The sequence below is a fragment of the Calypte anna genome, chromosome 4A, assembly GCF_003957555.1.
Source record: "Calypte anna isolate BGI_N300 chromosome 4A, bCalAnn1_v1.p, whole genome shotgun sequence".
Classification (NCBI taxonomy): domain Eukaryota; kingdom Metazoa; phylum Chordata; class Aves; order Apodiformes; family Trochilidae; genus Calypte; species Calypte anna.
Window position 1 is genome coordinate 933,362 of NC_044248.1, and position 23,397 is coordinate 956,758.

At 42.5% G+C, this 23,397-nt stretch overlaps 2 protein-coding genes across 7 annotated transcripts in view; both read right to left on the minus strand.

Annotated features, from left to right (window-relative positions):
* Positions 1 to 15,515, minus strand: part of MTHFD2L (methylenetetrahydrofolate dehydrogenase (NADP+ dependent) 2 like) — a 42,286-nt gene extending 26,771 nt beyond the window's left edge. For 5 of the 6 annotated variants that reach the window (XM_030450160.1, XM_030450159.1, XM_030450163.1 and 2 more), the window contains exons 1-5: positions 15,301 to 15,515; positions 11,423 to 11,607; positions 10,056 to 10,178; positions 6,102 to 6,254; positions 5,295 to 5,402 (exon numbers count right to left, since the gene is read on the minus strand). In XM_030450160.1, coding sequence (XP_030306020.1) covers positions 5,295 to 5,402; positions 6,102 to 6,254; positions 10,056 to 10,178; positions 11,423 to 11,607; positions 15,301 to 15,437 — 706 coding nt within the window. In that variant the 5' untranslated portion in view covers positions 15,438 to 15,515. The remainder of the gene's footprint in view (positions 1 to 5,294; positions 5,403 to 6,101; positions 6,255 to 10,055; positions 10,179 to 11,422; positions 11,608 to 15,300) is intronic. The other variant, XM_030450161.1, reaches the window with a different exon arrangement.
* A 5,247-nt stretch (positions 15,516 to 20,762) lies between these two features.
* Positions 20,763 to 22,096, minus strand: LOC115598272 (interleukin-8-like). The gene is made up of 4 exons (XM_030449996.1): positions 21,989 to 22,096; positions 21,709 to 21,826; positions 21,541 to 21,624; positions 20,763 to 21,203 (listed from the first exon to the last, which is right to left on the minus strand). The coding sequence occupies exons 1-4, from the start codon at positions 22,041 to 22,043 to the stop codon at positions 21,185 to 21,187; spliced, it is 276 nt and encodes a 91-aa protein (XP_030305856.1). The 5' UTR covers positions 22,044 to 22,096; the 3' UTR covers positions 20,763 to 21,184.
* Positions 22,097 to 23,397: the final 1,301 nt, after the last annotated feature.

Genomic DNA, 23,397 nt, shown 5'->3' on the forward strand with positions numbered 1-23,397 from the left:
CATCATTTATTTCAGAAGAGGCAGAACACTCACAACATTTGCTGTTCATTTATATAAAAAATATTTATGATTAAAAATTCTCACAGGATGAAATCATTTATAAACTGTGGACTTATTCATCAGCTTCTTGATGTTTAGTGAAATCATGCAGAGCAAACCCAGCATGGAACCCACTGTCTACCTCATTAAGCACAGTTTGAATAGTGTGCCATAACATTTAGTTGTTTGCAACAAACTAAAGCTGTAAGGACAAGATCACCCTTGTACTCAACCACGTTTGTCATTCATCTGTCCTGAAGCTCCCCAGATGCCTCCACTGATACGTGGTTGTACAGACAAGAAAGAAGAGCAGAGCCTTCCCTGTGTGTGTGACAACTTCATCACAGCACTTCCCTCAACTCCAAGTTTAGTTTTGGCCCGTGTTTTTGACCTATTTTGAGTGGTCAAGGAATAACTGTTAATTCAAGTTCAGTGAAGTGGCACACTCTCATACTGGTATTCCCACAACTGATTATCTGGACAACAAAAGATGACAACTCAGACTCTTTGTAGGGTCTGACTGTGTAGAGCATGAGTCTAGCAGCTACCACAAGGAGGACACTCTTGGGCCAAGGGTCTTTGCTTGGAAACCCTACTGACAATAACAGAATGCAATGGTCAGACAGCAAAACCTCTCTCAACCAGAACACTGTCCAGCTTCATCAAGGAGAGGCAGTCTGGAATATACATGTGGAATACAATTAAGAGTGGTGTTCTACTGTAAATCTGGATTTACAAAATGCCAATCAGTTGGATCCAAGACTGTTTATGACCATAACCACCCAAGAAATCAATGCATCCAATGCATATATAATCCCCCACCCTTAAAACATCCCAAGCCTTCATTTTAGGCAGCTCAAATATAGCAGGAATGGAAAAGATTGGGCAACAAGGTGCTCAGATGTTTGCAGCTGTCCCACCATCTCTTGTCTCCTGATAAAACAAAAACAGCTGAACCTTCACACCAGAGCAGGAAGTGTTTGAAGTCATCACAAATAGCAGCACACATCCTCTTGGGCAAACTCAAAAGACCTGGGCCTGCTCCTGCATGTGTGCACATTTCTTGGCAAGAAGCTACACATGAACCCTTCTAGTAAAACATGAAAAGTCATGTGCTGTCTGACAGAGATACTGAGACCACTCCACACAATACCAACTGTCACAGGGACAAGGACTGAAGTCTGATACTGCAGCCAGCAGCAAGCACAGTGATCCCTCAAGGGCAGCCCAAAAAAGCCAGCAGCAAAACAAAGCTATCAGAGGAGACTCATCCCAACAATGTCCCTGTCAACTATTCATACCACACAGTGTTCAGGTGTTAGATCCTCTCATCTCTACCTTCTACTCATCAGAGACTCCAAGGTCATGTTGTTAACCATTAAGCTAAAAGTTTCTGTGACTTCAGATGTTAGCACCACATCTGCTTCCTCTGGAATGTGTCTGACTGATCTGATCTGTACCTCTTGTCTCATTAACTCTCTTCCTCAAGCATTTCATCTTCAACCTGTCTGTGATCTGACTTCTCTGCTCTTTCTCTTCATCTTTGATCCCTTTTCTCCATTAGTCTCTGCAGTGGATTGTCTCCTCAAAGCGAATGGGATCAAGACATATTCAGATAAGAAGAGAAAAATACAGATGTGCACAAGTAACTCCATGAAGTAAGGTGAGCTGCCAGAATTTAGAAGTCTCTCAGCAATGAGAACTGGAGTGCCTTGACAGCTAATTGCCTTCAACACATCTCTGTTGTAACCCTTCTTGAGAGCCATATCCCAGCTGGCACCTAATGCCTGCATATCAAGATTCCTGTAGCTTACTTCCTTGAATACCTTTGGAGTAGTGAAACAACACCACACACAGACAAAACAGTTGGAACAGGACTGCAGTGTTACTCCTCAGTGATACTCCTCACTTTGCTCACCTAAAGCAGTGTGGCTCCAGCTGCTGACTCCCTGCTACACTGGCTGTGTCCATACTGTCTCAAGGGAGCAGCACACAGACTGTATGGTCAGAGTTTTCCTCCTTCAGAGGCCTCATTCTCCAGATAAGTATTAGTAACAAAGCACTTCACCCCCTACTGAAGAACTACACCTATTCTTTGACATGACACACACTATTTTTCTGGGCTAATGCTCTACCAATCCCACTAAAACTTAGGGATTCCCTGAAGGGACATCCTTCACACAGGAAAGGCAAATAGATTTGTCCCTGTGTTCTGGAAAAAAAGTCTTGAATGATAAAAATTTTCTGCTACTTATTTTAAGCAGTCTTGTCCAAAATCACAATAATTAATGCCAAAATTATATACATGAGATTCTTTTGATCTTGTACTCAGCAGAGAGGATGAGAAAAACCAACTGATAATATGCTAAATTAAAAATATTCATGCCTTCTAAGAAATAAAATTAGTGTTATTTTCCCATCAAAATTTTAGTGAGGAATGTGTCTGTAGTCAGCTCCTGAAATGAAGTAACTGTTCTCACTACCAGAAAGGAAAGGAGAAAACCAAAAAGAAGAGTGAGGGGAAAGGAGGTTAAGGAAAAAAAAAAAAAAAAGCCCCTACCTTCAGAATAGCAGCCCAGAAGCTTACAGACAGCTCAGAAAGGGTAGGTTTTCCATTTATTTGTGATCATGCCAAAACAGAAAATTAACAACTATTTTTATACTGCTGCTGAAAGAAGAGGAATATATTTAGCAATTAAGGTTCTGTGAGTTACTGCTGAGTCAATTCACTGGCTTATAAAACAGAGATAGTCTCCTGACCTGCCTACACAAGACAATTTGGTTTTAAGGGTTCACACAGTTTTCTGATCTGATCAGATATTGCCACCTGCAGGACATTGTAGTTTGTACACTAAAAACATCACTGATTAAGACAGACCCCAGCTTTTCAGTTTAGTTCATAATCTGTAAAATAACAACAGCTAAAACCTGTAACAATACCAAGCACACACTTTGCATTACTTCTCAATAAAAAGGATTTAATTAAATCAGTTCAACTGCTGATAAAACCCTGACTGATAACCTGAGGAAGTTCTTCTCTTGCACTCTGTAGGGCCTGTCTGGTCCCTATCCCACTGAATAATAATAAAGAACAAAAAGGCTTCCACTTCATTTGTAGAACATGTCAAAATTGTTCTAAACATATGCTTAAGAGGAAAGCCTACTTTTGCTTGGTAAAAAGTAAAATTAGTTACTCTGACATATTAACCTCCAAAAGACATTTCACTTAGAAACTGAGCACACTTACCAAAGCTCCCTCATCTTGTGTGCTGACAGGCATGTCTGATCAGAACACAAATGTTGCCCTGCTATTAGCACTAAGCTAACTGGTAGAAAGGCTTACTCCATTTATTTTTATTAGATTTACATTTCCAATCATTCCTTTAGCACCACCTCCTTGATTTCACTATACTTTAGCTTTATGCATACTCTTTCACTGTCTCAGCTTTGTCCCAGCTGCTTTCAGTTTCTTCTTTGCCACCACACAACCAGATTCCCGCAGCCACCACTGAGCCTGCCTTCCTTTGCAGATGCCATCCAGGCTGGCCTTGTGCTGAGCAGAACCACAGAAGAAAGGTAATGCAGAAATCCAACCAGATCACCAAGGGCAGCCCAATCTAAGAGATGATAACTGTACTGACTACCCCAAAGGTATTTATTGAGAAAGGAAATACAAATTTTCCTTTGTTTTCTCAATGCCAGCTGCTTTATACTGTCTACAACCACCTTGTAGGAAGGAAAGCTAGAAAAACTACCTTAAAAATACCCTTTTTTTTTTCAGAATAAGCAAAGGTAACTTCAATGAGTTAGCTTTTTCTTCATCTAGAGTCCAGTGTCACTGTTGGTAAGGGAATATGTAAATGTTTTCCTGTCCCTACACAGACTACTTAGATGCCTACATGACATCAGTGCCAGTAAATAGGGCTGCCAGCCAAGTAAAGTGTATCTCTGCACTCAGAATGTAGGCAGATGAACATGGAGCACAACAACCTCCACAGGCCAACAAACCAGCAGATCTGACCCCCAGAACATGTCACACTACCAGGCAGTCAACTAACAACTACAAATCAGGATGCAAGTGAACCAAACAGAGCCATGGCTTAACCTAACTCCAAAGCTGCAAGATGCAAAACACTACTTGGTTACAGCTAAAACAACCAACCCTGCAACTACTGGGGCTTTTGTAACTAGATGCTGAAAGAATCACAGGTCACTAAGTCTCTTAGTTTCCAGCTGACAAACACGTAAGTAGTTAGCAAGGCAACTCTATGCTGTCTAAAGGCTGCTTCACACACCAAACTGCACTGCCAGGAACACACATAACCCAACGTGCAGCAAATGGCATAAATGCTGCTGATTTCCATGGGAATGGGGATGAGACCAGAACTATGCACCAATGGTAATTACAATTCAAACACTGAGAGAAGTTTCAAATAGCAACTTTCCCACAGAGGCTCAATGGAAAAACCAACTCTATGATTAGTAAGAAGCTTTTAGTGTTTTATTATATTAATAACAGATTTCAGTCCACTCATATTAAATAAGCCTGGGATTAAACATTCATGTTTACCTCATTTGTGCACACCACCTTGGCAGTTTCTAACATCAAAATGAAGTTGCAAAAGGGCAGTATTATATTTAAATTATATTTGTTTTTCTTGCTCCAGCACAATCACAGCAGCACATGCATGCTTCTGTAATTAGAATTACTTAAAAATATTTCCATTACAACCCCAATTTCCAGAGGGATATGAACTATACTGCAGAAAAATCCCCCAGGCTAACATGTATCATAGAGCTCCCATTGAAAACTTACACTGCTGGTCATTTGGAGATTTTCACAATAACCACCTAAATAACACAGCACAACACAAGGATCATGGCATATTTATGTATATATATGTGTGTATGTGAATATAGATGCATGCACATGTCTGCCTATGAAAAACTTGAAACATTACATAAGCATGAGGCTATGGATACAGCTAGAGTACTCTGTATAAACATCTCATGAACCTCTCTGCAGCTGGCAGCAGGCAGAGTTATCCTCAACATTTAGTGCTAACCATGTTTAAACAGGAGCTGTTTCAAAATGATGACATTACACCAGATAAAGCTGAGTCTAGAAACTGCTTTCTTGACAACAGGCCAGGAAATACATTAGCAATTTTTTTTCCTTTGCACTCATTGCAAATATTGCACAAGAGACAAAATCTCTCTATTTATCTGAATTAAAAGAACATTCATGGACTTACCTCCAGGCCTTTCATGCTCTCCATCAGTATGTAAAAGCATTGAAATAGGCATTCCAACATTCTTAGATCTTCCAGCTACAACAACATTTTTTCCAAATGTCTGTATTCCTTATAGGAGGAAAAAAAAAAAACTTTCTGCTACTTTGATATAGCTAAAACCTTCTCCTTAAGCCTCAAGATATAATTGTTTGCTGTTGCAGACTGCTGACATCAACATGACTTGAAAATGCACAAGGCTGAACTTGAGGGATGAATCCACAAAATAACTTTCAGATTTCACCTTGAAGAAACCAAACTGCCAACTCATTCTGGCTATCTGAATCATACTCTGGAGGAATTTAATTTCTGTTCTCTGACCACAAGGGAAATGGAAGTTTCTATGTCTACCAATAACAACTTGTATATTATGACAACTTTTGAATGCACATGCATTGCTTTCCTCTTCTAGTACTGAATTAAATATTCCCATTCTTGTTCTTTGTTCTCCCCTTTCCCCCACAAAAACGTGTGTACTCAACATGTGTTCTGATAAATAATCAGGACAGCAGTATCACAGAATGTCCCTTGCAATACTATAATAGACAGAAAAATGATTTACCAATGTTTTGTAAAGTACTCTACATGGACTACTGTCTACACCTCATTAAATAGTAATAGATCTCATCTATTTGGCACCCCTTATTATTAGATTAATCCTGTAAAAGTTTGTTCTCCATCCAGCCCAATATGTGTAGATAACTGACACCAACACCCAACTCCATTCATTTTTTGAGAAAGGAGGAGTCTCAGCCCAGCTGAGTTTCGTACCTGTGCGTTTGATGATCTCCCAGACAGCAGCAGCAGTGGCAGGGATTACAGAAGGCTGATCCAGACACAGACGCCCGACATTCATGATGTGAAATCCATCCACATCCTTTTCAGGAGCGATGGCGTTACAGATGGCTCGTTCATCTATGTGACCTAGGGAACACACTGTCACTTGTCAGGAGTCAGCACTGCCACTGGAATCCTTCCACAGAGAAGCACACAAGTCTGGTCTAGCTAGAGTGATTATTGGTATTGGTATTGTTATTCATTAGGAATAAACTACACTCCCCTTCTAAAGGCCAAAATCACAACTTCACCTTTTAAAGAAAACTAAACTGTGCAGTTTGTGCCTCTGCTAATAAACATATTCAGGTAAAATACAAGAGGCTGATACGCAGCAGAGAATGATAACTTAGTAACTATAAAGGCTTAAGCAAGACACCTCAGAGTTGCTTGTGCATTCTAAGCTCTACTTAGGCATATTGTGTTTTCTCATTATAAGGAGCTAGCTAATTCAAAGACATGCATGTTTACTTAAAACATGGAAATCTGTCAGAAGACTTAATAAAAAACCCTAGTGTTAAGCAAGACTGTTATGATTTACTATTTAATTCTCCATTTTCTCATGACAGGAAGTTTCCTTCTGAGTCCTAGTGAGAAAAGCTTGTGGAAATTTAGATATTCAGAACATTGCTAAAAGAGTCTCCTAGAAGTCAAACTAACCTACTTCAGATTGAACATAACCATAACTTTGTTTTATGTCAGCTTGGGGAATAAAAAAAAATAGACAAACAATGAAGAAATAAAGCTGAAGTAACCAATTAAACAGTTTTTGCAAAAGAAAATGTGTTAACCTTAGGCAAGTCAGTTGTTCACCAAAGACTTGGCAGCCCTGCTTTCCCTTGTGATGGGGACAGGCCACAACACTACTCTGACAAACACCTCCTCACTGCTCTCTTCAGACTCCAGACACAGACGTGGTAATTCATGTTTATGTAAAAGGAAAAAAAAAATCATGCTTTACTTGTATTCTTTTTTTTCTCCTACTCAAAACTGATTTGCAGGATTTCAGAAACGGGCACAGTATTGGGAAGAAATCCAGCTGCAGAGCTGGGCACAAGCAGGCTGACATGGGCCTGTGACCAGACAGAGTAGGACATCTTCCCTTCTTCACCACAGACACTTCTGAAACACCATCTTGGGCGGGCCATCCCCAAACAAACAAAACCAATTTAAACTACATAAGCAGTTACTGTGTTACATAGTGAGCAGATTTTATTTGCCTCAAGAAATGTGTTTTCCTGGCTTGTTCCCAGTTGGCCCCAGATGGCTCCATTTACTTTCAAAGGAACAAAGTATTTTCTTAGGTCTGTTACAGTCAGTGTCCTAGAACATGCTCAGTCTTCTCTCAGCTGATACTCATACAAACTTCTGTGCTGCTGCTCCAAGCTACTCTCCATGGCCAAGTTCTCTGCACTCATGCTTTTACTTCTTAACCAAACTTGAAAGACAACACTGGCCATCCCTTGCCCAGCTGCTCTGACAAGCACCCAGAGAAACCCTGATTTACACAATAAACAACGTGTGCCTCTGATGCTGACATGCAAAAAATACAGACTGCTTCCCCAAAGGGAAGACTGCTGAAAATAAAAACTCAGCCAGTAGAGATTTGCAAACATACCCCATGGATCAAGAAATATGGACAAGGAAGGAGGAAGCTGTTCAGTAGCAGCAACAATGAGCTCCCTGGAAATCATTTGGAGAAGCTGTAGAGACACAGCTTGGATTTTAACATCCAGTTCCAGCACAGCAGACAACATATGGGCAGGCACACTGTCACAACAGAGGGATATTGGGTTTGTACTCATTTGTCTCATACTTCTTTGCTGCTTACAGCTAAGAAAACAGATTTTCATATTCTGCCTCAAATAAATATCTAACATTTCACAGCCATCTTCCAGGTAACTTTAAAAAGATACAGGAAACTGCACAAAACCCTTAGCACACTAGAGGTTTCCCTTAGGTAAATGTGACAATCCTAAAAGTTATGTTGTTCCAGATCAAAAAACTGAAAGAGAACAAAGCTATTTTCTGCTTCTATTTTTATCCCAATGTTGATTACAAGCCACACCTCTGTGTGGTTTACTGCAAAAAAAACCCAACCCCATACAACAGCTTCAACTCTGAAATCAGCAGCCTCTACTGTTAAAAGTTTTCACAAGTTCTAGGCTTTGTCTCCTTCCATTACAATGCAAATCAAAAGACTTTTGGAAAGCTAACAGCTTTCTGCCCTTTCATTCCTGAAGTTCCTTCAGGAAAAAAAATAACTCAGTTGTATCTATCATGGAAAGAACTTCTTGGACATTTTCAGTTCATAGCTTGCATATTTAACTTTACAAACAATGCAATATGGGAAGAGTTCTGCTATTGATTAAATCATTGAGAGGTTTTTACTAAAGCAGGTAACAGCAAGACCTCATACTATCAAGTATTATAGGTCAGAGGGAGGCTATTTAGCCTTCATGTAGTTACTGTGTTCTGTACCATAATTCTTGAGAGGGATCTTCCACAAGTTCATTTGGGACTTAAATACTCAAGAGTATTAGCATCAGGCATTTGAATTGACACAACTAGAATTCTACTCATGGGTTTTTTTTATATATTTAGATGTTGAACAGGTTTAAATTCACTGTTTCCAGTCTTCAGTTTGTTGCTGTACTATGTATTGATGAGGACAGAGAGCTCAAGAGCAGACTGTAATGACCTGATCTCCACCACGTAGAAAAAATGCATTTCTGTAAGAAGTAGCTAACAACTTCACTGACTACCCACACAAGTAAGACAAGAGACACATGACACCTCCCATTTCTGGGGAACACAACAGTGGATTTTCAGTCCAATGGATCAGTGTGTACTTTCTACATGCTTCTGACAAAAGATTTCCATCCCTAGGCTGTCACTGCTCCATCTTTTGCATGAGTTTATACTACTGAAATTAAAATGGTACGCTACCTGTTTGCCCTAATCTGTTCTTAGAGGGAGAGATGTTTGATCAAGGTAAACCGACCACATTCCATCACCTTCCAGAGCTCCTTCCTTGGTGTCCTTACTTGCGTTGTACTTCCACCTTGTGGCCAACTGATTTCACCAAGTGTCAGATTTCATTCATCCAACACAAAGCACTGAACTTTCTCATGAGGAACGCTGATGTTCCTTGGAATACAAAGCAGCTCTTCCTCTGTAACACTCAGCACCTGCCCCAGTATTTGCTATGAAACAACAGCAGCTACAGCTGCCTGAACGTGAAGATCAAGACTAGGAATAAGAGTGAGGATTAAGAGCTTACCTAGAAACAAAGCTTCAAAAAGATAAAATTGCAAATTTTATCATTGCCAAGGGGTATTTTAGTAAGGCTATTACACATTAGAAGAAGAGAAATAAAACCCTAGAATACAGTAGAACCTACTGGAACATTAGCTCACCAGGAATATTATGGACAGTATAGAAAACAAGTATTTAAGGCAAAACTTGGAATCATTCTCTGGAAACCATAACTTGGCATGAGGCAGAGGATGGAAATATGGCAGAGGTCTGGGAGTACAAGGTGAAATAATGCAAAATATTAAAAACCAAACCAAAATGTGTGGGTGGAGGTAAATTCCTTGAAATAACAGTCTGACTGAACTTCAAAAAAAGGCAAGGTTGACAATATGAAATGATTCTCACAATTTAACTTGCTTTTTTGTTTAAAACAAAAAGCCTCCAGGTTTATGTTATTATTATGTTATTTCTTGTTATGCAACAAGAAATTTAACATCACAATAATCCTTCATTATGCATCTCCTCTTCCAAGAGCTTCATATATCACTAAGATACACTTGCTATCCAAAATGGCACAGCTCTATCCTGTTACATTGACTGTATCTGAGGAGTGAGACAAAAGATGTCACCTACCTGGGAGAGGTAGCTGAACTAATAAACCACTAACTGTTGGATCCTTGTTGAGTTTTGCAGTCATATCTAGGAGTTCTTCCTGAGAAATATCTTTAGGCCTCAGTATGATCTCACTCGAAATGCCTGATAAAAAACAAAGCCAGATGACATATTAGTATCAGGAATTTATCTACTGACAGCTTAGTCATTTAGTCTAAAAACCCATCTGATGCTTCAGTGATCTCTTAACCATGGAGGACTGGCTAAAAATTCTGCTTTTGCTGTCTTGTCTTTTTAATGCTGCATTTCTAGATGTCAAGTACAATCTTACAATGAAACAAACAGAAAAGAAAAACCAAATCTATAGTTGGACACAGTAACCCCAAAATTACACAAATATTAGATATCTGAAAAATAAAGCATGTAATTCTTCTACAAACATGCTGGAGAATTACAACTAAAACTGAACAGATAATGCTACAGTAGCAATACTGGCACTTGAATAATTTTTCTACTCTGTAAGACAAAACTCTTTATTGGAAAATAAATTTTTTCAAGTTACTTTAGAAGATGGCAGTTTCACTCTTAGAAACATTGAAGTTCAGTTCAGGCTACAATATTCATTCATTTAGAGGAGAGACTGTAACAACTGGGCTTTGCTCTGTTAACCTGGTAATCAGTCACTCAGCTTTACTGTTTGATTTCTTTACCTCTGAAATTTTGCCCTTCCCATTCAGAGCTCTTAGTAGCTGTGACAGATACTCCCTCAGGCACAGTAGATGCACATATTATTAAGAGGTCAATGACATGATGAAGAAAAGGGCTCTTCTGAATATATCCCATGAAACTGGTTACTTAATCACTGTTTCCATCAGTTCCAGGGTAGTAGGGCTTTCTCCTCCAGTTGGAGGTAGGCTGAAGATCCACACATGAAAGGAATCTAACAGCTACAGCTAGCAAGCTCTTAAGCAAATATGACACATTCAAAGATAATCCAAGTGTCTTCAGAAACAACTAAAAACTGCCACAATTTCTCTGATGATCTTTAGTCACTGGGCCTCTCAAAGCCAGTTAAGACATTTAACCGCCAAAAACTTGCCCAACATTCTCCATTACTTTCCAGTTTCTAACAGTAGGGGTGCAAACTGTTTCCTAACAACAGTTTAAGACCCAGAACTGAACTTGTGGCTACCATTCATGTGCCATTAAAACTGCTTTCCTCACATGGCTATCCAACTTCCTTTCTGAGGTTCATCAGAGAAGATGAGGAAGAAAACTGCAAAACTGAATAACAATCTAAAGGGCATTCCCCCCTCATCTTGTTTTTTATTTTTAACTAATAATATCTCGTACTTAACAAACCAGTATTTATATTTCATATCACATACCTACAGCTGCTGCTGCTTTTATCTTGTTTCTGACATAAATATGACTAGCTGGATTGTCTCCTACTAATATGACAGTGAGATGTGGTCTCTTGTTACCAAGGGACATCCATGATTCTACATCCCTTTGAACTTCTTTCAATACTTGTTTAGCAAGTTTTGTCCCTGAGATAATGGTTGCTTCATCACTATAAAGACAAAAAGATAGACAATATTTAGGTGTAAAATGTCATGAACAAGACACTTCAGTGTGCGATCTACTACATTAAATACTGGCACATGCTTTGATCAATTAATTTGCTAGGATTTCAAATGTTAATTGAAAAACAGTAACACAGTAACACAGTCCCAATCCACCCAGGGAAAGAAGTGTTTCCCCACTCTCTTATTTGAAGAGCAGGAATGTGTGAGCAGGACACACAGAAGTGGAACTCATCTGCCACACCCCACCTTCCCAACACATGGAGCCAGCCAGGTTGAACACAGCTATGAACCCCTGCACTGGGCAACAGAACATGACAACATCCTTGTGCCCTGGCTTTAAGGAATTTTTACACATCTCCCTTCCCAAGTTTCTTTCAAAAATCCATTTGACATGGGATTATTCACATTATTTTGCTCAAGCCTCAATGATAGTATTTCTTAGCTTTCTTAGGACTTGAATCTTTTAAGCCAGTGGTGACTAGTTCAAGAGCTTCTGTCACACTGTCCCCACTTTTGTCCTTTCAAGTCCCTGTCCTTCCAGTAACCTCCCCCTGGGGTTATCACATCTGCCCCACATTATCAAATCTGATGATGGGAGAAAAAAGTAAACACTAAGCTATCTGTAAAAATGCAGTAAAATAACACCAACTCCCCAAAAGTGGAACAACCAAGACAAACACCAAGTTAAAGTTACTAGTAGACAAGTCCACTCCTCTCCTAATCAGTCTTGATGATTTAGCTCAGCTGGTCATCATTCCAGAAAGACAACACACTGTTCTTCCCATAAAGGATTTTAATAAATCACCAGAATAATTTACTTTATCTTACACCTTATGTTTGGCTACTTGGACTTTTGTTGCATGAAACTTTGCTTGACACCTAAAATAAGTAGAGCATGCAATGGTATTTTACCTCTACTTTCTGAGAAGATAGCAGTATCTAATATTTAATTATTAATTCTAGGGGGTTTATAATTTCATTTAGAACTGTAAGACAAGGGTACAAATTCAGTCTATCATGGACACTTACTACTTACTGCGTAACGTAAGTGTGATTTTAGTTCCAGAGAAAAGCCTCCATAGGAATTAAAAAAAAAAATAAAAAAAGAAAAAGCCAAGTAGATTAAAAAATGTTTGATAAGGTAATAAAAATAATAAAAGGTGGACACCGAGCAGTAATCTTTTTCTTTCCCTGAACATCCAGAACCACAACATTTCAACACTCTGCAAAAAAACATGCTTGAAGCTTTAATGATTGCCTCCACACAAACACATTTAACACATTTAAGCCTGTGTTGGCTTAGTTTGCCATGACGAAAGATCACAGTCAGCTGCAAAAAGAATGTAGTGTTCTGGTTTTATACTAAAATTGGACGGGTTTTCAAAATGCTTCAAGTCTAATCAGGTGGGTATTTTTCTATGCCATGTTCTGGGGATGAACGAGACCTAAAACAACATGCAGGAAGAGCAAAACCACCATGGTTTCCGAAATGGTCTACAGCTTTACACTGAAATGGTCCATTTCTCACTGAAATGGTCCAGCTTTACACTGAAATGGTCCAGCTTTACACTCTTTCTCTACTACAAGAAACTAAAAGACTGAACATAAAACACATGTAAAAACACGTAAAAAACATGTAAAACACAATATTGTTTTGCTATAAGATGTATATTTGCCTGTTTACCAGCATACTCAAAGGTGAGACACGTTTAATAGTTCAAGACATGGGCAAAACATTTAAAAGACATCAGATACCATATTTATTCATTCTTTAAAGACATATAGATGGTAGAATATTAAGGATTTTAAAATATTACCTAACAGCATATGGAAGAAATGAATCGTGTTGACTCTAAGATGGAAAAAAAAAAAAATCCTAGAAGTATTAACTAACTTCTAGGAGCACCACTCCACCATAACACAGCTCATCTGTTCCTTGAAAATAACCCTTCACTTAAATAAGATCATATCTGGAAACAGATAGCTTCTACTAGCCCTTCTGAAAGAACCCAAAACCAACAAACAAGCAAAAAAACCCCACAGCTACTTACATATTTTAAATGCATCCTAAACAGTTTTCTTGCCATTACCTAGAAAGTTACTGGAAGAAACTTGTTTAAATGCTAGTGGCTAAGAAGCAGAACCCACCCTTGGGTTTAGATGCAAAAGGAAAGAAATGAGGTGGCAATGCACTATCATTTACCATTGCAAATGGAGAAATGCCTGTTTCTCCTCCTTCCAAGATTATCCTCTGCCCTTCACAATTCCAGAAATTACCTTCCCAAAAGAAAGAACACCATTGCACTAACGTCACTTTTTACTGTAAAATAGCCAAGGTATTTTTAAGAAGTATATTTCATCAAGACCAGACTTTCTAGTATGTAATTATCATTTATTCCTACCACACCTGGGTTTACTTAAATACCATTAAAGCTTCGAGCATTTCTCCAGCTGCAACACATAAAGTGATGAGAGCTCATCAGGGAAAGATGAAGCAGCAGCACACACAGACACACCTGCTGCACAAAGTGCACTTAAAGTCAGTTCCCTTTCAACAGGGGAAACAACCTGAGCAACTTGTTTGAGTACAACAAAGGTCACCTTGAAAACACTTGTGACCTCCGGCATTCAACTCTTATTTGTTTTCTCTGCATCAATCCACAAAGCAAAGACAACACCTGCAGTCTAACCCACTCAGGACCTGCTGAACTGAGCAAACTTTCAGGTCCGTGTTTGAGACAACTCCAGGGTAAGTTAAAAGGCTGACAAGCAAGAGCTGGAAGCCCCTGGCCAGCTGCAGTGCTATGTGAGACACTGCACGACCACACGGGGTTTATTTATTTATAGCGTTATTTAAATTTATTTTTAACATTATTTGTTTTTTCTAAGAATAAAGGAGCACCACAGCATCGCACCAGATGGGATGCAATGGGATGGGCTATTACCATCACATGTCCCCTCAGACCGATGTTTTTATTCCTTAGCAAAGATCAAAATAGAATCACAGGATGCCAGCCTAGAAGGGACCTCAAGGATCGCTTGGCTCAACCTTTCTAGAGCAGAAATACTCGCCTACAAGTTCTCAGGGAAAATAATAATCGATGCCAGAAAATTAATATAGACACTCTGTATTAATTCTGTAAGCAATAAGTAAATAAGTAAAAAATAAGTAATTCTGTAACGGGCTCTTTAAACCAAGGTTTAACTGGCTGATTCCCCTCGGGGAGGAGGCGGGCAGGCAGGCCACACCGCAAGGGCTGCCCCATTTCAGGGCACCCTGTAAACCCCCAACAGATCAACATCGCCGGTGCCGCAGCCCTCCCTCCTTCCCAACCCGCCGGTACCTCTGCCGGACACAGCGGACCCCGCGAACCCCCATTTTCTGTGCAGATCTGACACTCAGGAGGCGAACAACGAGCCCCGAACCCCCGTTTTCTGTGCCCATCTGACACTCAGCAGAGGCACAACGAGCCCCGGCCCCCTCGCTTCCCGCTTCCCGCTCCGCTCCCCTCAGGCTCCTGGCGCGCGCGCTCCCCTCGCACCGCGACCGTTAAACGGCTGCGGCGCGTGCGGCGGCCCCGCGTTCCTCAGAGCCGCTCCCCGCGGCACCGGCAGGAGGAGGAGGAGGGAGGGAGGAGTGGAACGAGGATGAAGATGCCCCGAGGGGTGCGGCGTACCTGGCAGCGCTGCGAGGGGAGCTGCTGGTGCTACAAGCGGCCCGTGGAGCCGGTAGCGAGAGGGCTCGCCATCGCCTCAGAGGCGCCAAGCCCGGGCGCAGCACGGAGGAGGACGAGGAGAAGGCGGCTGCCGCCATGACGGCCCCGACGGACGGAAGCGGCGCTGCAACCAAGCGACGAGAGGAGGAGCCACGGCAAGTAACGGGGCCGGGGCCGGAGCGGGCAGGGCCGGGCGGAGCGGGGCGGGGCGGGGCGGGCTGCGCTGCTGAGGGGCGGGCGGAGCTGCCTGGTGCCGTGACAGGATCAATGGGCTTGAGGGGCGAGGCGAATGCACCGCCCGGCAAAATTGAAAGAGCGATGGTAGAGCCGCCGGTGAAGGCACCTCTGTAGGCAGGCTATCACCTTGGTGGTGGCCCGTGGCTGGCAAACCCCTCCCGTGGCTGGCAAACCCCTCCCGTGGCTGGCAAACCCTTCCCGTGGCTGGCAAACCCCTCCCGGGGCTGGCAAACCCTTCCCGGGGCTGGCAAACCCTTCCCGGGGCTGGCAAACCCTTCCCGGGGCTGGCAAACCCTTCCCGGGGCTGGCAAACCCTGCGGGTTTGTGTGCTGAGAGGGCGAGCGGCACAGCCCCTATCCCCCCCTCCCCACCCCTCCAGGCTGTGCTTCTGGGGGTTGTGACAGGAACTTCTGCAGATGGTGGTGCAAAAACCACTCCTCATGTGCAGCCCGGGGTCCGTATAGACTCCCCTTCCCTCCCAAGTGTGGTAGGTGTACAGCCCGCACCGGTTCAGATCTACACAGAGAAGCATTGATGCCCCTCGTCATTCTCAGCAGCACCCTCGGGGGTTCTCAGGGCAGTCTGTTGAACGTTCTTGCAGGTCACCTCTCAATGCTTTTTCTGTCAGGTTTTATGGCCACCCCGGGCTTGCGGTGCCGTGCGGGATGTGGCCGCGGGGAGGCACTCTGTCCCCGCGGGACTCTCCTCACAGCTTGGGAAGCCGGAGCTGTGTGTGAATGCCGTGAGGAGCCTTCCTGGCGGCCTGAGCTACCTCCCTTGCTATGTAGTCATACCCTGAAACGTAAAACGAGAGCCTCCGGGCGCTTCGCTTTTTAAAATATCTTCATTTCCCTTAATTTCAGTTTCCCTGCTCCCAAATAATGGTGACAGGGAAACAGAAACAGGAACTTAGCCATAAATTACAAACTATTTTACAAATTATGTCTGATAAGGGAACCTTTCCATGGGTTTTACATTAAAGCTTATTCTATTAAAAAACAAACAAACGAACAACAACAACAAAAAAAAAGCCCCACAAATGAAAATTATTTTTCTGCTAAGATGCATCAACAAAACATAACCCCAGCATTTTATATGGCTTTTACTTTGGTATGCAGACACAATTAGCATTGCTACTGGAGCCAAAGGCAGTCTGTAAGAGTAAATCCACATCCAAGCTCCCAACAAACCCATACTAGTTACCTTCTTTCTTGTCTCTTGCCATGCTGTTCTTCAGCTGTCATTGGTTTTGAAAGATCACTAGATTTATAAAATTTTTTGTAAAACACTCACATGTAGACAATCCCAGAAAGTAACTTCTCTCCAGTTCACTCACACAGTTAAAAACCCCTGGAAATGATATAAAGTTAGGTGACAATTTTCAGTGTAGTTTTGACATTAAAAATGAAAAATGTGAATTGTTAATGTTATCTCTATGACACTGTCTAAGATTGTGTCACTTTCTTTAGTGAAAATCATCCCAAATTGTGTATTGTCCCAAATCTTCCCAAATTATGAAGACTCTGAAGTATCTGTCATCTACATTTTAGAGTTGGTGTTCCCTTACATATCATGGTAATTTACCATCCTTTTTTTGTGAGGACTTCGAGACATAGCAGCAGTAACATACTTTGTACATACTTTTCATATCTGGTTTTGGGTTTTTTTAGAGCACAAATTTCTGTCCAGTGGAGAATGAAATTCTCTACATTTCCATCTCTGACTTTTTGCTCTGTGTTTTTAATTTCAGGCAAGGACAGAAGTTTTGCTTCTGGGATCTGAAGAGGTGCTTTGTTCTGAGACAAGGACGGAACGCTGGCATTAGTGGCTGAGGTGAGCAGCTGATCAAATCTTATGAGCAGGGCTGTGAAGGGCTGAAAATCACCTGGGGAGAAGCTACAAATACTGTGGCAGGCTGGGACTGGGAAAGGACAGAGATAGGTTTGTGTTAGGTAGCTCTGAGCAATCTTCTTTTTGGAAGATACCTTTATCTGCTGATCAGCAGCCTGTGTGCTGGCAGCTGCCTAGGATCAGCAGAGAATTACAGGAAAAATGCTTAAGTGAGTCTATGAAAATGTGTAGTTGATCTTGGCCTTTGGAGAGAGGAGGGCATGGGAGAAATCTTATGAAGAAATGTCTCCAAAAGTTAACTTTCAGAATAGAAAGGAAAAGGGTCCATTTTACATGATTACTATAAAAAAATCTATTTAAATGCCCTTGTGATGAGGAGTGCAGTGTCCATGGCAAGCAGAAGATGCTGGTCAAAATTAAATTGGAAGTGCAAGTTCAAAAAATCTGGTATGTTACAGGAACATGGTTTGACAAAGGATAAAGAGGTCTTTTAAAAGCATGCCCATGTTCAGTGCCTTTCTCTGGACCTGAATTTGTTTGGTTTCCCTGGAGGTTTTTAAAACTTCATTCATATATAATTATATTTTTCTTTCTGTGCAAACTGGACACTATGCAGCTTTTATTTACATTTCATTATAGATAAAATTTAAAGGTAATATCAAATGAGGAAGAAAGGACTAGTATGTTTGTTGAAATAAAAATGGCAATGAGGTGTGCTCTGTTTATTGTCTGGATATTACAGAAACAGTGTTCATCTGGAAACTGACAGGAAATAAGCACTGTATTGAAAGGTCACTAATAATAAAATCTAAAGAAATGTATGTGCATGGCATCCTAAGATTAGATATGGGTGATACAAGAAATCCATTGAGGAGAAGCATCAAGTACAGCCCCTTAACTGAGATTAGATCTTTAGTGTGGGGATCAAAACCCAGGAAGCTGTGCTGCTAGCAGGGACAAGGGAAAAGTCAGGTTTATGCTGACACACACACAAGTCAGGAATGATAAGGACAAATCCATCCTTACAATGAATCTCTTAGCTCAGTAGGAGAGCAGTATTTGTAATATCCAGTGTTTCACACAGAACACGGGTATGCCATTTCTTTTTTGTGCAACGCCAGTTCTGCCCAGGGTGTTAGAACCTGCTTTTTATTTAGTCTGTGGAAACCTCTTGAAATCCAGCACCTTCACTGACAACAAGTTCAGCTACTTCACTCAAATAGTACTGGCAAAAAAACCCGACAGATCAAACCCTGTGCTGACTGTTGCTTTCTTGACAAGTGAGTTTCTGAGTGCACCCATTCTGTGGGGCAGAGGATAGTGAACTCATACCCATGGAGCAAGATGCTTCGTGGCACTTTTTCAAGAAGATGATGACAGAAGTCTTAAGTTTTTTGAGTACTTCAGAAATCTGATGTGGCTTTGATGTGTTTGGGTTTACCAGCATTTCTTGTTGGGCAATACATTTCCACGCTGGACATTGTGTGGAAGGCAAAAATCCAGAATTGCACAAGAATATATTCCATGACCATGTTTAGTAGACTAACTGCATCTAAAGAAGGATGCATTACACAGAGCAGGAGGGACAAACTCTAGCAGTCTTCACTGAACCCAAGTTTTAAAAAATAACACAAAATAAGCATCTGTTCCAGAAGGTAAATGACATTTTTCAGCTCTGGGCTGGAACTGGTTGTTGTCAGTCTTTTAGTCCCCATCTTTGTCGTGCACTGGGCAGTTCCCAGTATGAAATAAGCTGTCTTGGGGGAAAGAATGCTTTTTAATCAGCCTGCTTTCATGGGACAAGTTGAGTTACATAGCTGTGTTCCTAAATGACCTCACAGTCTTTACCAGTCTGAATACAGATAAAAGTTAATGTTTGCTGAAATAGAAAAAAAGGCTTTTCCCCTGCCTTATACTATTAAAACATGAAGCTTTTTTAAATGCTATTGTATTATATGTTTTAAAAGCTTGAAGGAAATCTATCTGAATGGCAGCTGCTCCAGCTCACTTGAATGTCAGGCAAGGGCTTTAGGCAGTTGTAAAGTGATTTTTCAATATGTCCACAACTGAAAAAAGTGTCATCCAGTTACCTGCTAGGTAAAGAGGAAGAAATAAGAAACAAGGACCATCCGTGCTGCTGTGATTGTCTCAAAGGAAAGCTTGTGATGAGGGTGAGGCAGCTCTTTCCAGCTGTCACAGGAGAACACTGTATGATTTCTAGTCAGGTCGTCAAAGCTAGAATGTGGTTATCCCTTCAGATAAGGTTTTCCTGGATTTCATGAGCAAACAGCAGTTGTTATTTCTGTCACTAAATACTGTGTTCCTGGTGACTGAAGAGATTGTTTGCACCAGAAAAAAAAAAAAAAAAAGGATCCAGAAATGAGGATTTTTTTTGCTTTAAAAGGTGTCAAGGCTCATTGTTACAGCTGGGACTTCAACAATTTCTTTTTCAGGAAACAGATTTACTGTTGCAAACTGTCATGTTTGCTTATCACAGCAGACACTGTTGCTCCTTCCCACCCAGCAAAACATTTTTAACTTTAAACACAACCCCACTTTAAGTTAAACCAGAGCATGTTTGTGCAGATTGCAGGGGTTCCTTGGGTTCAATATATCATAGGCACACTGACACAAATATGAAGGTCCATCTGAGCAAGGAACTCAACAAAAACTCCGTATCTTCTTCAACAGGAAAAGATTTTTATTGAGCTATATTTGGTTATGTTACAGTTTCATGGTAAATCCATCTTTTTACATAAATGTGATTTTCCAAAGAAGAATAAGGAAAATTACTTATTCTCCATGAACTATGACACTATGTCATACAAGTAGACATAAAATATCTAAGCCTCTTCAGAACATTTACCGTTCCTTTACATCTTGGGTATAAATACCAAAAAATTAAATGTAAACTCATTTAAAAATCAACCAACCCCAACATTATCTTGTTAGAAACCAAGGTAATCTTGGCATAAAAGCCCACAATTTCATGGAAATGCTTCAGCTCTCCTAAGTATCAAATAGAGAGAGACCTCAGGAGCAAGCTTGCTGTAGTTTGGCTGGGCAGAATCTTGTGCAAGAAGATCCTAGGCAATCTACAGTAAATGCTAGGAAGTAGCTGGGGAAAATAGGTTTAGCAGAACACTGTGAGCCCAAGGCTCCTGTAGGCAAGCAGGGCAGCAGATTGAGCATGGCTGCACAATACTGAGTTTGCTTCAGCCAGCTTTTATTCCTGTGTCATCCCAAATGGGCACTGAAATGCCCAGTTCAAACAGCCACCTCCTTGTCCCTACTGGAAGGATTCCACACCCATCAGCTCCCTCTCTTCAAACCTCTAAGTATCAGACTATCTGCAGACATTTACACAGCTGCCTCCATTATGCATCCTTCTTCTTTTTGGATATTGATACTACTTATTAGAACTTGTGGGCAAACAGTACTTGGAGAGAAGGAGCTTGCACAAAGGTTGGGCTATTCAGACTGTTAGAACTGCAAGCAGGTCACCAAGAGGTGACAGCAAAGCCTGTGCTGTCTGATCAAATGGCTTCAGTCACTTCAGGTCAGTCAATAAATACATATGTATGAATAGGCAATAATAAATAAAAGGGGAGGGCAGGGTCTTAGGGGGATTACACATAGAACAGCTGGTCCACAAACCCAGCAAAACTAGGCAGTTGAGCTGTTATCTTCTTCCAGCATCCATGTCCTGGTATCTTCTGGCAAACACAAGTGGCTTCTGTTGCCAATGTTTCTTCCCTCAGAGCTGCTTACGTGGGCTGCAAGAGGCAGAGTTCAAATTATAAAACCAGTAGAGAAACCTTTCCTAAGCCTTCTTGAATGCCCCAGATACTACGATTCCTTAGGACCTTAGGACGTGTGTCATCTGGAAAAGGCACCTGATGGTGACGGGCCACACTGGCCTGGCCCTGCAGCTAGGTTTGCATTCATCAGGCATTTGCTGTGGGTACTCCACCTGAGCCGCAGGGTTTTCTCTTCCCAATGACGAAGCCCCGTCTTGGGCAAGTTAGTGGCATAATTAGGTAGTTTTCCCCACAGAAATCAATGCCAGGAGGTGGCTGGTTCCTCCTGCTCGGCCCCCAGCACCCCAGGTACCTGCTGAGCACCCTGCTGACCATCAGCTTGACCCAGGGAGCGGCGGGGCTCAGGCAGATCGTCTGCCCGCGCTTCGTCGTTGCTCTGCGGGACGAGAGAGACATTGAGGCCGGGACCGGGACAGGAGCCGGAGCGGGGTCGGGGTTGGGGTCGGTACCGGGCACTTACATGACCTCGGGCACGGCGCAGTGCGGCCCCTCGGGGACGAGCTCCAGGCGGGCCAGGCGCCGCGGCGGGATCACCTCGGAGACGGTCTGCAGGCAGCGGCAGCGCAGCTCCCCGGCACCTGGAAGGTGGATGGCGATCGGCCTGAGCCGTGGCTTCGGGAGCCCCGGTCCCCACGACCCGACCAGCCGGGCCACCTCGCTGCACCCCACGCATTTCCCTGGCGAGACCTGCCCGTGGGCGGCTGGGTGTCAGCCCGCCCGGCCATCCCGCAGCCACTTACCCTGGCAGAGAGCGGCGGCCAGGAGGAGCAGGAGGAGGCGGAGGTGCGGGCTCATGGCTGGTGCTGGCGGCGGAGGGGCTGCGGGACTCTGCTGCAGGGCCCTGGTGGCCGCCGGGGATTTTATATGCCGCCGGGAGCTGCCAGGCAGGAGAAACATGATTCACACGCCGTCACGATTCCTTCTCTCCTCCCTGCACATCCTTTGCTCGCCTTTTGCCCTGTCTGTGACCGGCCAAGCCGGCACGACACCGCGCCCTGCAGAATGCGGAGTCGGTTCCGTGCCTCCGGCCCAGCTCCCTGCCCCACTGATGCTGGCAGGAGGTCTGTTCAGCCTCCCCCTCTTACCGGGGAGCCAGCGGGGGAACTCAAACAGGACCATACTGCCCTTTAGACACCAGAATTTGGAGGTTAAATTTAGCCCGATCCAAGTATATTTAAAGTTCATAAGCCTGAAAGATGCTAATTGTAACTGAGACATAAAATTCTAGGTCTTCTGCATCTAGGGATAAGTTTACATTTAATTTTAGTGCCTGGGTTTCTCTGCCAAGCACACAGCAATCTCATCGTGGAGTTAGTTGTTAGCTGAAAAGCAAACAGACCTGCATGTTGTTACACAAGGCAGTGAGTGTCTGGCAGGGACCCTCTCCAGCCGGATGGAAAGATGGCAAAGCTTAACTTCTGCCAGAGGGCCCAGGGATGCCTCTGAGCAGCAGCTGCATTCCAGAGGTGCAGCAGCCATCCCACCCTTTCTTCCTAGTCTTTAGAGATAGTGCATTGTTTGATTTCAAACCTCTGGCTTTGGACTGCTGATGTGCTTTCTGAGGCCACGAAGACTGACTAAAACTTTTCCCTCAAGATCCTTCCGCAGATATAATAATTGTGCTGGTTTTTTTCCATGGAACTTGATACTAGGCAACAGACACCTCATTTCTTTGAACTTGAGCAATGCAAACTGATTAATTACTGCAGTGTCTGCGAGCCTGCAAATAAACTCTCTGCTTGATTTCAAAATACTCCTAGGAAGAGGGAAGCTGAAAATAGCTATAGGATTCACAATCTGTCAGGTATTTCCCTGCAGGCTTACCAATGAGACTCCCTGGCCACTGATGAGCTGAGGTTCTTCCCCCTGGAGCTGGGTGTGAACTCACTGGCTGGGGCATTGCAGTCTCTGTGGCTCCAGGTCCATCAGATTTGGTAGCCTCGGGGCACTTGACTATTTCTCACTTTTGCCAGCTTGCAGTAATTTATGAAAGCACTGAAGTAACCAGGGGAAGATCTCAGAGCATGGGCATTTGTATTTCCCTGCAAAGTGCCTGCCTCTCCTGCTCAGTCTGCCGAAGGGTAGGGAGCAAACACCACATTCCTACCATCTGTAATTGCTTCTGCCTTGCTCATGAGTCTTCTGAAAG

What these genes read in the sequence shown, in the direction of transcription:
- LOC115598272 (XM_030449996.1), bottom strand. Translation starts at nt 22,043, where the DNA reads ATGAGCCCGCACCTCCGCCTCCTCCTGCTCCTCCTGGCCGCCGCTCTC. An exon ending in GGCCGCCGCTCTCTGCCAGG is followed by an intron (nt 21,827 to 21,988) that starts GTAAGTGGCTGC and finishes TCCACCTTCCAG; the next exon opens with GTGCCGGGGAGCTGCGCTGC. An exon ending in TGCGCCGTGCCCGAGGTCAT is followed by an intron (nt 21,625 to 21,708) that starts GTAAGTGCCCGG and finishes CTCGTCCCGCAG; the next exon opens with AGCAACGACGAAGCGCGGGC.